Consider the following 15,554-nt stretch of genomic DNA (forward strand, 5'->3'; position numbering starts at 1 on the left):
TGCATGTTAGACAAGTCCTCTACCAACTGAGCTACAGCCCCAGCCCGATCCCTGCCTTTCTCATACTGCCCATAGGATGATACTGCATGCCTTTTTTGAAGCTCGAAAGTTTTTTCCAAGTGAGGCAAGCATGCGACTGTCAAAATACTAACACCATAGAAAGGCATGAGAATTGTCAACGGTGCTTCTGTAGCTGCCTCGGCGTTTTGAGCCCCATGGGTGGCAGTTGATTCCCTCGGGTGGAACGTTTCATTGCTTTGCCTGGCCGGTGTCCAGGGTTCATTTCTAACGGAGCAGACTGCTCCCCAGACTGTCTGCTGTGTGATTGAAGGCAGCCTGGGCACCAGTCACCATGCCGCATTGGCTAGCTAGCTGCAGGTTGCTAGGCCTGGCAGGGTGGGGCAAGGGATAGCTCTCCAGGCCTTGCGCTTCAAGCCACTGTGACTGTTGGGTGATTCCCGTGTCCATGCATGGGCATGAAGGGTGGAGGGGTGCCTTGGGCTGATTTTTGCCAGGGTTACCTCATCGCTCTATCAGGCTAGCCCTTAGCTCTCTAGATCCCCATGACTCAGGCCCATAGTCCTTATAAGGCCATGAGCACCTTTGCCTTTGACTAGTTCTGCTCTTCCGTCTTGGCTGCAGTTGGACACACATATAAGAAATAACAGATGGACTCATTCTGTTTGTCTTTTTACATTGATTTACTTGTGTGTGTTGGGGGTGCACTTGACCTCCTGGTCATTTTACCTCCTGCACTTCCCAAGTGCTGGGGTTATAAGCATGCCCTGTGCCTGGGGAAATGTGTTCATTATAGAGAAGGCAGCTGGAGCCCTGGGATGCTAGGCTGTTGCGGTTCCGGGATGCTGGCACTCTGGATGGGATGCGGGATGCTGGGATCCTGAGATTAACCAGATGTGCCCTCCCATCCTCGCTTTCATTCCTTCTCTTCCTCCTTCACTTACGTCACCACCAGCATCCTCTGGGCATACACTGTTCTGTCAGAACTAAAGTCATGACCTGGGGTGGGGTAGGGAGGGGCGTGACCTTCCCAGGCCATCTCTAGATGCTTCCATGTGAAATAGGGTCTAGCCTGGACAGGTCAGTGCATGGACAAACCCAGCTCATCAGAAACAGGTAACTTCTTTTCTCCATCCTGATTGACCAATGGCTTGTAAGAGTTCCAAGACCCAGCCCTTGTCTCTACTCTCTAAGGATTCAGGGACCGCTCACTGTCTGATTGGGCCACTAAGTGGGGTCAGCCTTCTGTCCTCCACAAGTGGACTCAAGACTTTCTCACTTATGGGAAATGCTTCTTGTGGTCAGTCCTTCCTCTCTGCCTGTGGAGCTCCCTTCCTTCTCCTGGGAAAGGCTGTGCGTCCAGGCACTGAACAGCTGAGGCTGTCTCTGCCGTGCTCTGGGTCCCAGAGAGAGGGGAGGGGAATCTTGGCACCTGATGCAGTGTCTGGCAAGGCACAGGCCCTTATCACAGCTTCATTCTCAGTCTCCTGACGACTGGGACCCCTCCAAAAGGATGGAGGCAGGGCTGGCTGGACTGCAATCCATCGGGGTCTCAGTGGAGGAGCCTGGCTGGAAGCCATCCTTGTGGGGAACCAGTTCTCCAGTGAGGCAGTTTGCCAAGTCATGGGAGAGGCCGGAGCAGAAAGACCCCTGAGGAGAGTGGGGGAGCTGGTGCCCTGCTTGGCAATGCTTGCCCACCCAGCTGCCTCCCTCGCTTTCTGACCCAGCAGTTGCCATGGGGGCTTTGGGGCTTTCCCACCCTCCCCGTCACGAGCACACAGCTGTTAGGGGCTTGAGATAAAGGCTCCCAGGAGATGAGATTTCAAGAATGAACGGTGACATTTTGCCCTTGGTCCGCCTACCCCACATCCTAGCACACACCCGCCGCAGATGTCCAGTCTGTTCTCTCCCACATGCCTCACTCACGCGTGGAACTAGCGAGCATTCTCCTTTCCCCGGGAACTGCCTGTCAACACAGAATGCCTGAGCATCTTACGCCGGGCTAAGCATTGTTGGAAGGGCATCCATCCATCTCTTCACTCCTGTCCCCCACTTAGCGACTTCCGCTGGGGTGACACTGGGCTGCTGACTACCCCTCAGAAAAAAATAATTTCAGAACAAGTCTATGTGGGACAGAGCTAGGTTTCTTACGGAGAGGTGAGAAACCCCGTGAGTGCACACAGGAAATCTAAGCATGGACAGTCAGGTTCAGTGTTGTTCCAGCAACTAGTGTGACTTCGTGGCTTTATACTATGCTATAGTGTCCAAAAGATGTGGTTTTCTTTTCTTCTTTTCCTTCCTTTTCTTTTTTCCCCTCCACATTCTTCCTCTTCCTTCTTGTGGTTTTTCGAGACAGGGTTTCTCTGTGCTTCTTCCATTTTCTACACCGCCTAGGCTTTCCCAGGTAGCGAGAAGCGGGAAGGGTTGGGGCTGCATGGTGCCCACAGAGGCTGGGAGTGAGATGTGGCTCCCGTCCTCAAGGCCTTAGAGGACTTGTGTTCTGCTCTGGAGGGTTTTCAGCAGCTAGAGACACCCGAGTACTGGGCTGGGTGTCTTAGACACTTAGCACTTCTCGGTTGTGCCCGCCCACCCACCCAGATGAGTTCAGGTGCTCATAGGCGCCGCCTTGTGTTAGAGGAGGGAATGGGAGGGAATGTGTTGGGAGAGGAATGTGTTCAAGGAACGAACTGGTTGACAAAGCTTTTTTTTTTTTTTTTTTTTTTTTTTGCTCATGGTCCAGAAGAAAGGAGTGAGATGCTGAAATGGGCGCTGCTATTGCTTAAGGAGAGACTGAAAAGTGAAGGAAGAGTGTACCCAGGCCATCCCAGAGGACGCTTCAACGGAGAATGGCCAGAGGGAGAGGAATAGAGATAGGCTGGAGCGGGGGCAGTGAAGCCCCCAGGATGAAATGCAGCTAGGGTCCCTCTTTCTGGAGGTGACAGAGGAGCCTCCCAGGGTGTTATTTAAGGGGAAAAGAACATCAAAGAAGGAGACGCAAAGGCCAGGGGAAGGTATGAGGCAGGAGGATGATACTCTTGAGAACTGTGTGGCTGATTGGCATGAGGGGTGAATGGGAATGGGTCCCAGCTGATACCCACTGCCATCTCCCAGACGGGAAGCCTGGGTGCTGCTCCTTCAGATGACTCCCAACATTGCTAGGGTCCGGCGTACAATGGCCCTCACCGAATGGACGTTGCTATGGAGGAACTCAGCACTCCGTCCTCTCTTAATGTCTCTGTTCGTGCCCAGCAGGCAGAGAGCTGTCCATGTGGGTAGAGGGTACTGTCCCATCATTAGCTGTGCCCAGGCTGAGCTGGGCTGAGCGTGGGATCCTGGCATCTTTCACCACTATCCATTACACGCTGGAGGGATGACTTGTAAGGGCGCTTTGCCAAGGAGATTTGAGAGATGAGCGCTATGGAGTAGGAGATGCTGGAGGAAGCAACCCAGACTTACAGCCACATAAGGGACACAGGACCCCAATGTGCTTCTCTGCCCCAGAAGGAAGGGAGCATAAAATTTTATCCATGTTACCACCCTGCAGGGCAAGCTCTGCCTGAGCCTTTGCTGAGTGAGTCCCTATCTGGGCCCCCTCCCTCCCCTTTGGAACCCTGTGAACTTCTGGCTTTGGGGTCCTCTCACCGAGCCCCCCAAACCTACATCCTTCCCACTCCTGGCCAGCTACCTGGCCCTTGGGCTTTCAGTGCTACACAGGGGTGGGTGAAGGACTGCCACTCTGTTCACTTCTGCTCACTTGTGCCTTTCCTCTTCCTGGCAGCACCCGGAAGCTCCCCGGAACGCTGCATTGCCGTGAGGGTGGAAAAGTTGGGCCAGCAACTCCAAAATAGAAAAAGCCCCTGCAAACAGGGGAGAGATGGGGCTGGAAGCTTGCCCTCAGAGAACCCCAATCCCCAAAACTGACTGTTTCTGCTTGAGCCTGGGATCGAACCTGAGACTGTAGCATGCTAAGCGCTTTGTCCCTGGGCTTCATTCCTTCTCCTTTTACTTTTTGTTTTTGAGATACAGTCTTACTAAGTTGCCAGGACCGGCCTTGAACTTGCAATCCTCTCGCCTCCACCAGTTGAGTAGCTAGGATTGCAGATTTATGGCCATCAGGTTCAGTCAACCCGCAAATCTTGCCAAAGGTTCTAGACTCCCGAGTGAGAAGATAGCTGGGTTGTGCCCCTGGTCCATCTACTTTATAATGAGTGCTTACTGTAAGTGCTCTGCCACTGAGCCACAAGCCTCAGCTCCTTCAGGCCTCTTTGTGCAACCCAGAGACTCTTGAAAACACAAGACCTACAAGCTAGCCCAGCCCAGCATACCGTGTTTTTTTTTGTAACTAAAGGTAACCTGGAACTTTTGATCCCCCTGCCTCCAGCTCCTGGATGCTGAGATTACAGGTATGGGTCACCACCTTCTGGTTTTATGCATTGTTGGGACTCGAAAACCCAGGCCTTTGTGTTACGTAAGCACTGGACCAACTGAGCCACAGCCGTGTGTTGTGCTTTCGTGTGACAGGTAGCTCAGCAGGTGACTTTACACGAGTATCACAGCACGCGGCACTGGTAGCTGTGATGTCATTAACTGATCAGGATTCTGAAGCTCCATGGCTCCATTATAACTGCGGGGACCAGTGGCTTAAATTCTCCTTTATCTAAATATCCCGTGTGATGCTTGACTGTGCAAGCTTTTAGCCTCTGTGGTCAGCAGAGAAACTCAGGGAAACGGGGTAGATAAAAGGGTTTGCCATTCATCCGTTCATTCACTCATAATACTCATTATGTAGGTGGCTGGCCCAGCAGAACTCTGTAGCTCAAACTAGCATTGAATTAAAAAAAAATAGTCCTTCCTCAGTTTCCTAGGTTTTCAAGTCTGTACTGTTACATCCTGGCTCCTTGTTAACGTTTTGGGTGTCTTACTGCTGTCTTGTTTTTAAGGAAAAATAAGCAGCATTTATTGGATAGAGTATTAGCTGCAGCAAAGTGTGCTTTCTGTTTACCGTGGACTTTTTAAAAAAGATTTGTTTTATGTGTGAGCGTTCTACCTGGTTGTATGTCTGTTCACCGTATGCATACAGTAGCCATAGAGGCAAAGAGGACATCAGATCCCTTGGAACTGGAGTTGTGAATGGCTGTGAACTGCCATATCGGTGCTGGGAACTGAACCTGTGTCCTCTGCAAGAGCGTGGAGTGTTCTTAATCATTGAACCACGTCTCCAGTCCCCCTTTTGGAGTGTGTTTGTTTGGGGGCAGAAACAAAAGGCTGGTTTCAAATGCACTGTGCAGCTGGAGCAGGCCTTGAACTCTTGATCTCCTTGCCTTCCCTCCAGAGTGCTGGCCTCTGATCTTTAAATATAACCTATTAAAGAAATACCTACCAGGTGTGGTGGCATACACCTGTAATCCCAGCTCTTAGGAGGTTGGGGCAGGTGGATAAAGAGGTGCAGACCGGCCTCTTATAGAGGGCCTTGTTATAGAAAAGGGAATATAGTACCTGTCTCTCCGCAGGTTGAGGATGTCCCCACCTGAAGAGGACAAGTTGGGTGCCAAGCCATGCCCCTGAGCTGAGGGCCAGCTGCCAGCCTGAGGAGCCTCATGGTACCGCCTGTACCCATGGAGAAAGGACTCACTTTGCCCCAGGACTTTGTACACAGTCTGAAGATCCGGGGCAAATATGCCTTGTTCCTGGCATTTGTGCTCATAGTTTTTGTCTTCATTGAAAAGGAAAACAAAATCATATCCAGGTAAGAAACTCAACCACAGGTCTCCTTTATCAAGGTGAGGGGCCTGAGGACAGAGGTGACACTGGGGTTTTCAAGGAACCAAGAAGTACATCCCTTCTACCAGCCCCTCCTGCGTCTTAGGCTGAGATCATGTGTACGGTAGCGAGACTTGGGCAGCCTAGGCTGGCACCACCCCGCCTATGGTCCCTTCCCAGCTGCAAGGGCTGAGGCGAAACACTTCACTTGGGCGAGGTGGTTCTCTTTAGTCTGTGACTAGGGATGCCACCTTGTGGAGACAGTCATGCAAAAATGTAATCACGTTTTGCCCGTGGCCTGCCACATAGCTGATGTTTGGTCTTTGCTATTACGGCCTACTTGTTTATTCTAGCGCTGAGGTTCCCTTTAGCAGCCTATCCCCTCCTCAAGTCTTGATGTCATGAGTGAAGCTGAACTCACGGGAAGCAGGATTCTGCTAGGGCCACTCTGGTGGGTAGGACCAACTTGGGCAACAGCCCAAATTGTGTATCACTCAACCTCAGGAGAGTGACCCTGCATAGTCCTTGAGCTGGCAGTCTATTTCTGCGTGAGGCAAACCTGCTAAACACAAAACCATTTCTTAGTCCTGATCTCCCAGATTCAAAGCCCTGCATAACAGCCTCAGTGAAGGAGGGTAGGGTAAGGACTGGAGATGAATCAGCTCATGCCTGCTGCATGTCTTAACTCTCCTGAAGCGGCTACTGACTTGCACCAGACAAGCGAGAAGCGTCAGAGGGCCAAGTGCCCGAGTTCTTTAGTGAAAGTGGGCCCATATGTAGCCATCATGAACTGCTTCGCTTTCCCACTGAGTCACCCCTGGGTTTATGCCAAAGCAACCACACTCAATCCTTAGCCTCTAGGCATGATCTGGAGAGACCCAGCTAAAACTATTTAGGCTAGTACAGGGGCTGGCCTCCCAAATCAGCCACAGACCTTGTCCCTTTACTCCCCACTCAGGGTCTCGGACAAGCTGAAGCAGATCCCTCAATTTGTGGCGGATGCCAACAGCACCGACCCAGCCCTGCTTTTATCGGAAAACGCATCTCTCTTGTCCCTGAGCGAGTTGGATTCTGACTTCTCCCAGCTGCAGAGCCGCCTGCACAATCTCAGCCTGCAGCTGGGAGTGGAGCCAGCGATGGAGGCCCAGGGGCAGGAGCCTGCCGCAGAGAAACCATCCCACCAGGCTGCAGCAGGGCACCGGCGCCACGTGCTCCTCATGGCCACCACCCGCACCGGCTCCTCATTCGTGGGCGAGTTCTTCAACCAGCAGGGCAATATCTTCTACCTCTTCGAGCCACTGTGGCACATCGAACGCACCGTGTCCTTCCAGCCGGGAGGTGCCAGCGCTGCGGGCTCAGCGCTCGTCTACCGCGATGTCCTCAGGCAACTGTTGCTGTGTGACCTGTACGTGCTGGAGCCCTTCATCAGTCCACCTCCGGAGGACCACCTGACTCAGTTCCTGTTCCGCCGGGGATCCAGCCGCTCGCTCTGCGAGGATCCAGTGTGCACACCCTTCGTCAAGAAGGTCTTTGAGAAATACCACTGCAGGAACCGTCGCTGCGGGCCACTCAATGTGACCTTGGCGGCAGAGGCCTGCCGCAGTAAGGACCACATGGCCCTCAAGGCTGTGCGCATCCGTCAGCTGGAGTTCCTGCAGCCACTTGCGGAGGATCCGAGGCTGGACCTGCGAGTCATCCAGCTGGTGCGGGACCCCCGGGCTGTGCTGGCCTCACGCATGGTGGCTTTCGCGGGCAAGTACGAGAGCTGGAAGAAGTGGCTGACAGAGGGGCAGGACCGGCTAAGCGAGGATGAAGTGCAGCGGTTGCGGGGCAACTGTGAGAGCATCCGCCTGTCTGCCGAGCTGGGCTTGCGGCAGCCAGCCTGGCTGCGTGGGCGCTACATGCTAGTGCGCTATGAGGACGTGGCACGCAGGCCACTGCAAAAGGCCAGAGAGATGTATGGCTTCGCCGGCATCCCCTTGACCCCGCAGGTGGAGGACTGGATCCAGAAAAACACCCAAGCGGCCCGTGACAGCAGCGACATCTACTCGACTCAGAAGAACTCCTCGGAGCAGTTTGAGAAGTGGCGCTTTAGCATGCCCTTCAAGCTGGCACAGGTGGTGCAGGCTGCCTGCGGCCCGGCCATGCACCTCTTTGGCTACAAGTTGGCCAGAGATGCCGCTTCGCTCACCAACCGTTCCATCAGCCTGCTGGAGGAGCGGGGCACCTTCTGGGTTACGTAGTGAGGGATGCCCGGGACCCTGGGAATCCCTTCTTATGAAATGCTGGCCCTGCTTCCCTCACACCCAGCCTGGCAGTGAAACACAGCCCTGGCAGAGAGTCAGAATGGGGAGCGATGATGGGGGTATAGGCCCTGGCTGTAGCTGCAGGCCTCGGGCCAGCTAGTTTCCCCAGTGCAGCCGCAGCTAGGACTTCGGGGCTCCTCTGAGGACAGCAGTGCACTGTGTCCTTGGTGGTACTGGTCATTCCCACACACTTTACAACCTGCAGTGTCCTAAGCAGACCCAGGCTGGTTCCTGTGCATGGACACACCTCCCCGGCTCTGCCTCACACGGTCACAAAAACATGCTGCACACAAAGGCCTGTAGGCTGTGTGGGCCAGAGTCCAAATATTTAACAACCAGAAGGGCGTAGGCCCGCTCCACTCACTCAGATCTCCTACTATATTGAATGTTAACCTTTTCCGCTCTGAGACAGAAAAGCCTAGGATCTGGCTGACTCCTTAGAAGAAGGAGGGCAGTCTTGGGTGAGGAAGGGGGACATTTGAAGCTCCTGAGGGGACAATGGCTGTATACCAACTGATACAAAGGGGTTTGATTAGCCGTTCTGGCTACTCATGAATATCAGCCAAAGTGCACGTAGAGAGAGCAAGGCTGGGAGTGTGGCTCAGTGGTAAAGTTCTTGCCTCTTATGCACAAGGCCTGAGGTTTGATCCCCAGCACTACAAACGTAAGGAAAAATCAAACATGTGTACTTTCAGCACAGAGACAAGAAAGCATCATAAACACACTCTCTCTCTCTCTCTCTCTCTCACACACACACACACACACAATCATATACACATTCACACACTGATATAGAAAAGCATCCCCGTTCTTTTTGCTCGCAGTGTTTGGTTTGTTTTTTTGTTTTTGTTTTTCCTGTATCACATGTTTAAACAGGAGCCTTAAGTTACATTTTTAGGGTTATGTGAAGAGGGGCCATATTCAGGGACAGTGACACTTTTTGCCCTGACCAGAGCTGGAATGGAATGCTGGTCTCTGAATCACTGCTAAGCATCAGGGGTTGCCATGGCTACCTCCTCTGACCCATCCACACGCCACAGCTGGGAGGCAGAATATTTTAGAGATGGCATGACCAACCTTCACATGACTGCTGTTCAAAGGCTCCATCTGGATCACTCCTCGGGAGCATGCCCGTTTTTGAAGGCTACCTGAGGCCTAACCAGCAGGTCCAGCTTTGGTCCCTGAAAGCAAAAGACAGCTCATAGGCCTACTATTTCCAGTTAGCGCCTTCTAGAGCCAGCCAAAGTTCAGAGTGCTCTGCCAGGAAGAAGCCACAGAAGACTCAGCTTCCCTGAGCAGCAGCCTGCTAGTTCCCTCCTAGATGACAGAGGTCAGCCCTCGGGTTGCCATGGTTACAGCTAATGTCTAAAAGGAATGTCTACTTTAGGGTTCTGGGAAAGAGGCATGCTCAACTCAAGATGGGTGGGTATTTTATTTGGGCTTTTTAAGTTATTTATGGTTTGGTGCTGTTTTTGTTTTAAGGCTATTTGGGGCCTTGTTTCTGTAGGAGCATTCCTCGGCGCTGATCGAGGCTGATCCTGGCAGGGAACACTTGGTTCCTGGTAAAGGGTAGACCAGAAGGAGGGGACTCTGCTAGGAGGAGCAGAGTCACTCAGCGCCCCCTAGGGACCTACATGCATGTCTGTGTGAACTCCATGTAGAATGACTCTCAGAAGCTGCCATTGGGCCCTAGGTCGGTAGCCCAGCTTCTACAGTGTTTATCTATTGTGTACGTCGCCCTGGTTTCAGTTCCATGCACCACACCAGCTAGGTATGTTGGCACATGCCTGTAATCCCAGCACTCGGGAAGTAGAGGTTGGCAGCCAAAAGTTCAAGGTGCAACTCCATATCAATTTCGAGGTCAGACTCTGCAAGGAAAAAATTAAAACCCCAGCCTAGCATCTCTGAGCGTCCAGAACAGGTTTTTTGAAAATCTCTTAAAAGCCCTAACATGTGGCTGAGGGAAGGGGTGGGGGAGGTGGGTTCAGAGGCCTTTGACTGAGCAGCTAGGTTCCCCAAGGCAGAAGCTCTTCCCTCCCTGTGCAAGCTGAGGCACAGAACCCAGGCTAGCCTCGGAACTTCCGCAGTGGGGGTTGGTTGTCACACTGCTATTTCTGGACAACTGCTACAGCTGGCACCGTCAAAGCCCAGGACTGAGCTGGTGTGAGTGATACAGACACACGCGTAGTCGCGTGGAAGCAGGCATGGCTAGCACTGACGTGGGGAAGGGACGATGGCAGCACACTCCCCATATTGTAGGGTTTGTGACCTGCCTGCTCAGCTGCTGGGTCCCAAACACGAGTGTACTCAGAGTCAGTTGAGCCCGTCTCTACTATAGGTTTTGATCATCTAAGAGCAAGTGTGTAGCTCCTGCTTGAGGTCACAGGGACATTGGCTCTTGGTACTCGATGGGGACATGATGTTGTGGGCACGCCAGGGGTGCAGATATCCTCTCTCCACGCCCTCCATGCAGAGCACATTCCCTTCTCAGCACATGGGAGGTGGGAGGGGCCGAGGTGAGTTTCCTTCCCACTCCCTGCCCCGGGGGCCAAGGCATCTGTGTCTCAGCTCACTGAGGACAGATGCCCACAGTGGACCTTTGGGACTTCTCAGGACGTGGACAATGCTGTGTGCACAGCAAGTTGACTTTATTTATTTTGTGGAAAGAAGAGACGGTATTATTTGCAGGGACTGAAAACTGTACGCTAATCAAGAAGTACAAGTAATAATAATAACATTAATAATAGAAACAATTCGCATGCCGCACACACATTAGGACACCTGAGGACCACGCAGAAGATGAGACAGGACCAGCTCATGGAAGCCCAGGATGATAAAGAGGTTCTGTGGGTCTCTTATTGTTCAGAAGTACAATAGGAGGGCCCTCTGCTGTATTGCTTTGCTCAGCTGTGTACAGCAACAGAACAACTCAAGCAGGTGGATGGGTGGGTGGACATAGCCTTGAAACATCCCCTGAGGCTCAGCCATCCAGGAAAAATTCCCAGGTTTGGAGAGGGACAGTGAGGGGAAAATGACTGGACATCTCTTTGGGTGCTGTGCTAGAATTATGCTTAGGGACTCTTAGCATAGGGCTAGATGGAGAAATGGCCTTGTTGGTGGGACGAGACAACTGCTGATCTAACCCCAAAGATCAAAGGGCACCCAGGTGGCCTATCGCAGTGATTCTTATCATTACTGGTGTCTGGCCTATGGTGGAAGATGCACCCATTGTCTCTCTAGCCGGAAGGGAGGGTAGGAGGAGTTAAGAGTAGCAGATGGTTTGATCCCATGCCCCCAAATCCCTCAGTCCTCTTCCACACTAGAGCTCACTTCAGTAGACCAGGGGGTTGGTCCTTGAGCACTGCTGGACTCTGGAGGGCAGGCGCATCCTCAAGGCAGTTCCATCACAAAAGTAGAGGGATGGTTCTAAGATGGGGGGCGGCGGGAGAAAGGGGTAGGGACCAGACTTCCGAGAAGCCACATGGGTCCTCCCAACTTGTACACCTGGGAAGAAGAGAACTTCACTAAAATCAGGGCCTGGAGCTGGTGTACTGCTTATGAAGATCCTGGCTCAGCGAGATGCAAGGAGGCAGTGAGTTCCCGGAGCATAGCTACATTCCCTCCCAACTCCAAACACTCTCTGAAACAGTGGAACCATGCCTTACAACTTAAGAGTACAGGCAGAGCCTGTAACTTCCAGTGTCTTAATGCCGGGAAGTGGCGCACACCTTTAATCCCAGCACTCGAGAGGCGGAGGCAGGCAGACCTCTGTGAGTTCGAGACCAGCTCTGGTCTACAAGAGCTAGTTCCAGGAGAGGTTCCAAAGCTACAGAGAAACCCTGTCTGGAAAAAAAAAAAAAAAAAACGAAAAAGTGTCAAGATCCTTTGACCTGTGTCCTTGTCACTGTAGGGGTACAGACTCCTTACATATTCCTGCCGATAGAGATACACTGTTCCTTTACCGTGGCCTTGCCGTGGGTCAGTTTCTGACCAGGCGAACAGAGCAACCTTGTCACCTGCCTCCACTATATTTGGGCTTGAACTTTGCCTCCCATGTAGTCTCCACCTCCCCTAGATATTCTAGTTCCTGGTTCTCACCACCATCCTCCACTTCTGGTGGGTCCTACAAATGTTTCTTTTGTGCTGGTACCTGGACCCAGTGCCCGGCCTTGTGGCTACAAGGTACAGGACATCTCCTTCCCAGTCTGAACGATCATGGCATGTGCATGCGTGCTCAGGAGTACGTGTGTGTGTAGGGGATACATTCTGTTCTGCCTCCAGTGCAGCCGTACATAGCCCCCGCCTCTGTCACTGACCCGCATGTTCTCATTGTGGCTGCAGATAATCTTCCAAAGCCTGGTTCTGTTGCTCTCGTCTGAGAGCTGATAACTCTCAGAGTCTGCTTCATGGACTAGAATGTGAAACCTTTCTCCTGGCGGCTTGCCTGCCTGACTTATTTAATTAAAAACGAACAAGCAGTAAATTCTATCACGATCCTTTATTTTTGTTCTCCGCAGTAATTGAGCCATAAAAATGAAGAGAAGAAACACCATTCGAGGCAGTGAGAAACATGTGACTTACACTGTGACCCTTTCCCAACCACTCCCAAGCGCCAGAAGCCCACGAGGAGCGTGGGTGAACATAGGTGTCAGGGCCTGAAGAATGTTATTTATGATCCCAGGATGGCGGGTCTGGTGAGCCTGCTCTGCGGCGCCAGATGGAATCATGATGTCTGAGACACTCAGATATTACGGGGCAGGGACTGGGGCATTGACCCACTATGAGAGGACCTGGTGACAAGGTCCAGCTTTGTCACAGTCTGGCCTTGGACAAGCCACTTACCTTACCTGGCTTCACTTTCACTTGGGGGTGAAATATGTAACTGCCCACAAACATTGTCACCCAAAGCCATGTTAGGGATTTAAAAGTCAGTTAAAGGGTGGCTCTTTTTGCATGCCAAGATATTGCTTGAGGCTTCATTCTGCGTGTACTAAAACCGCAACAGCCCCGTGAGAAGATGGCTAAGAACCCTTTCCGCTGAGCAGTGTCGCGGAGTCCCTTCAAGATGCAGCTCTGTTTCTCTGCCATTGTCGCCTTGGTGTGAACTAGATTCCAGCCCTGTATCAGTCAGTTTCCTGTTACTAGCACACACGTACCTAAGGCCATTGGCTTATAAAGCGAAAAGGTTTGTTTGGGTTCAGGGTTGGGGACATTTTAGTCCATGGGCCAAACCATTGTGTCATGGCCAGAACATGAAAATAAAAGAAGAGGAAGGGGCAGGGACCCACTGTCCCCTTCAAGTGCGTTCTCAGAGTCCTGAGGTCCTCCCACTGGTCCCCACCACTTCTTCCCACCCCCACATGCCAAGTAATGACTGTAACTCGGGGCATCTGAGAGCATTCTGGATGCAAAGGATAGGAAGCTCTCTTGTCACCTAAGATGCTTCAGGATGAAATAGATGTTTCCCCAGGGAGAAGGGAAGGTTCATGTTGGGACACAGGGAGACCATCCTGGGGTGGGGGCTGGGGTCTAGGAGCTAGGGGGCAGCTGGGCAGAGGTGAAAGAGCAGAACCATGAGGGCAGAGGCTCCAGAAGTTGAGAAATGACAGCAGTGAGGCACAGCACAGATGGATGGGAACTCCCTGCCTCCTAAAACTCAATCTCCAGTCACACTATTTTCCCCTGGTCCCAGTCTTAGCAAATTAAAGCATTTCCATCCTAGCCTTCAATGCTCCAGCCTGCGCGATCACACCCAAAACGAATGATCCCTTTTCAATACGGCAGGCACTGGCCCATCTGCTCTGGGCTGGGCTTCCTGCCACAAATGACCCCGACAGAAATAAAATGGTTTAATCACAGAGTAAAGAAGTCTGGACACCCACCCACCACCTTGAGCCACCAGCACAGCAGGAAGCCTCTTTCTGCCTCCTACCTCACCCTCTCCTTTCCCTCACCCCATTCAGGGCTCCTGATTCTTCTTGCCCTACGTCCCAAGCCATCAACACAGGACTTGGGTACCATGAGGTCCTGAGATGGTTACCTACAAAAACTGAGGAAGCCACTGGATCATCTGGGACCCATCTAGCCTGGAGCCTGCAGCAGCGTGTCCCCAAGTACATTTAGGTTGTGTCCCCGCTGCTTTTTTTTTTTTAAGATTTATTTATTTTATGTACGAGTGCTCTATTGACTTTAGGTCAGAGGAGGGCATCAGATCCCACTATAGATGGCTGTGAGCCACCATGTGGTTGCTGGGAATTGAACTCAGGACCTTTAGAAGAGCAGCCAATGCTTTTAACTGCTGAGCCATCTCTCTAGCACACCCCCAGCTGCTCTTGAGAAATTACTGAGTGTGTTAGTTTATCTAAGGTGCTGAGAAAGGCCTAGTTCCTTTGATCAACATTAAGGATTTCTCCACACAATTGTGCCTGCTCACACCACCTTTGGACTTTTTGAGGTAGCATCTCACATAACCCAGGGTGGTGCTGCATTTGTTGTATGATTGAGGACGACCTTGAACTTCTGATCCTTCTGTCTCTATCAATGAGTGCCAGGATTACAGGCATGTACCACCATGCCTAGCATATGTGATGCGGGAATCAAACCCAGAACTTCGTGCATACTGGGCAAGCACTCTATAAGATGACCTACAGCCCCTATAAAGGAGAGAGGGAGGAGAGGGAGGGAAGGAGGCAGGGAGGGGGAGGGAGGGAGGGAGACACAGAGAGAGAGACAGAGAGATTCACTATGTATCCCTAGATGGCTTTGAACTCATAGAGATGTGCTTGCTTCTGCTTCTCCAGCATTGGAATTAAAGGCATTCATCACCATGCCTGGTCCCTTTTTCTAGCCTAAAAAAACCATTAAAGGTGAAATACACATATGACTTTTCCCCCCCCCAGTTTAAGAGTACTTGCTGCTCTTACAGAGGACCTGGATTTGGTCTTCCCTCCCTCCCTGCCGGTGCCCACATCAGGAAGCTCCCAACTTCCTGTAACTCTAGTTCCAGGAGATACAATGCTCTCTTCTGGACCCTGAAGGCATCTTCACGCCTGTGATTTATGTACAATAAGCAGGCATGGAAAGACACGTAAATAAGTTTTAAAACTACTTTAAGGCCCTGGCACTCTCTAGAACAGTTTCTAGGCACCCCACAGAGAAGCATTAGAACTCAGGGGCACAGAGATGGTGGTGGGGAAGTGGCTGATGATAAAAACCCCAGGGTCATGTTCAAGGGTCCCACCCATCCTTGTGCCTCATCAAAACGTTGGACAGGGAATGGGGGTATAGCTGTGAGATGGGAGCTGCCATGAAACACTGTGGGTCAGAGTTCACGACACCAACCCCCCTGCCACATAAAATCTCCTGGCACCCAAACCCATGGTCCTTGGCTTGTCAATTCCTATGTGTGGCGACCAGTCCAGAGCATGGGACTGAGAAGTAGACTGGGCGTAAACACGTCAGGGTGCTATT

At 52.0% G+C, this 15,554-nt stretch overlaps 1 protein-coding gene across 1 annotated transcript in view; it reads left to right on the forward strand.

Annotated features, from left to right (window-relative positions):
• Chst3 (carbohydrate sulfotransferase 3) overlaps positions 1-12,557 on the forward strand; it is a 35,425-nt gene extending 22,868 nt beyond the window's left edge. Inside the window, exons 2-3 of the mRNA XM_041656455.1 lie at positions 5,529-5,764; positions 6,737-12,557. Of these exons, the coding sequence (XP_041512389.1) occupies positions 5,616-5,764; positions 6,737-8,021 (1,434 nt within the window). The 5' untranslated portion in view covers positions 5,529-5,615 and the 3' untranslated portion in view covers positions 8,022-12,557. The remainder of the gene's footprint in view (positions 1-5,528; positions 5,765-6,736) is intronic.
• The last annotated feature ends 2,997 nt before the right edge of the window (positions 12,558-15,554 follow it).

Source organism: Microtus oregoni, unplaced genomic scaffold (assembly GCF_018167655.1).
Source record: "Microtus oregoni isolate MIOR12 unplaced genomic scaffold, Mior012 000007F_ref0000211, whole genome shotgun sequence".
NCBI lineage: Eukaryota > Metazoa > Chordata > Mammalia > Rodentia > Cricetidae > Microtus > Microtus oregoni.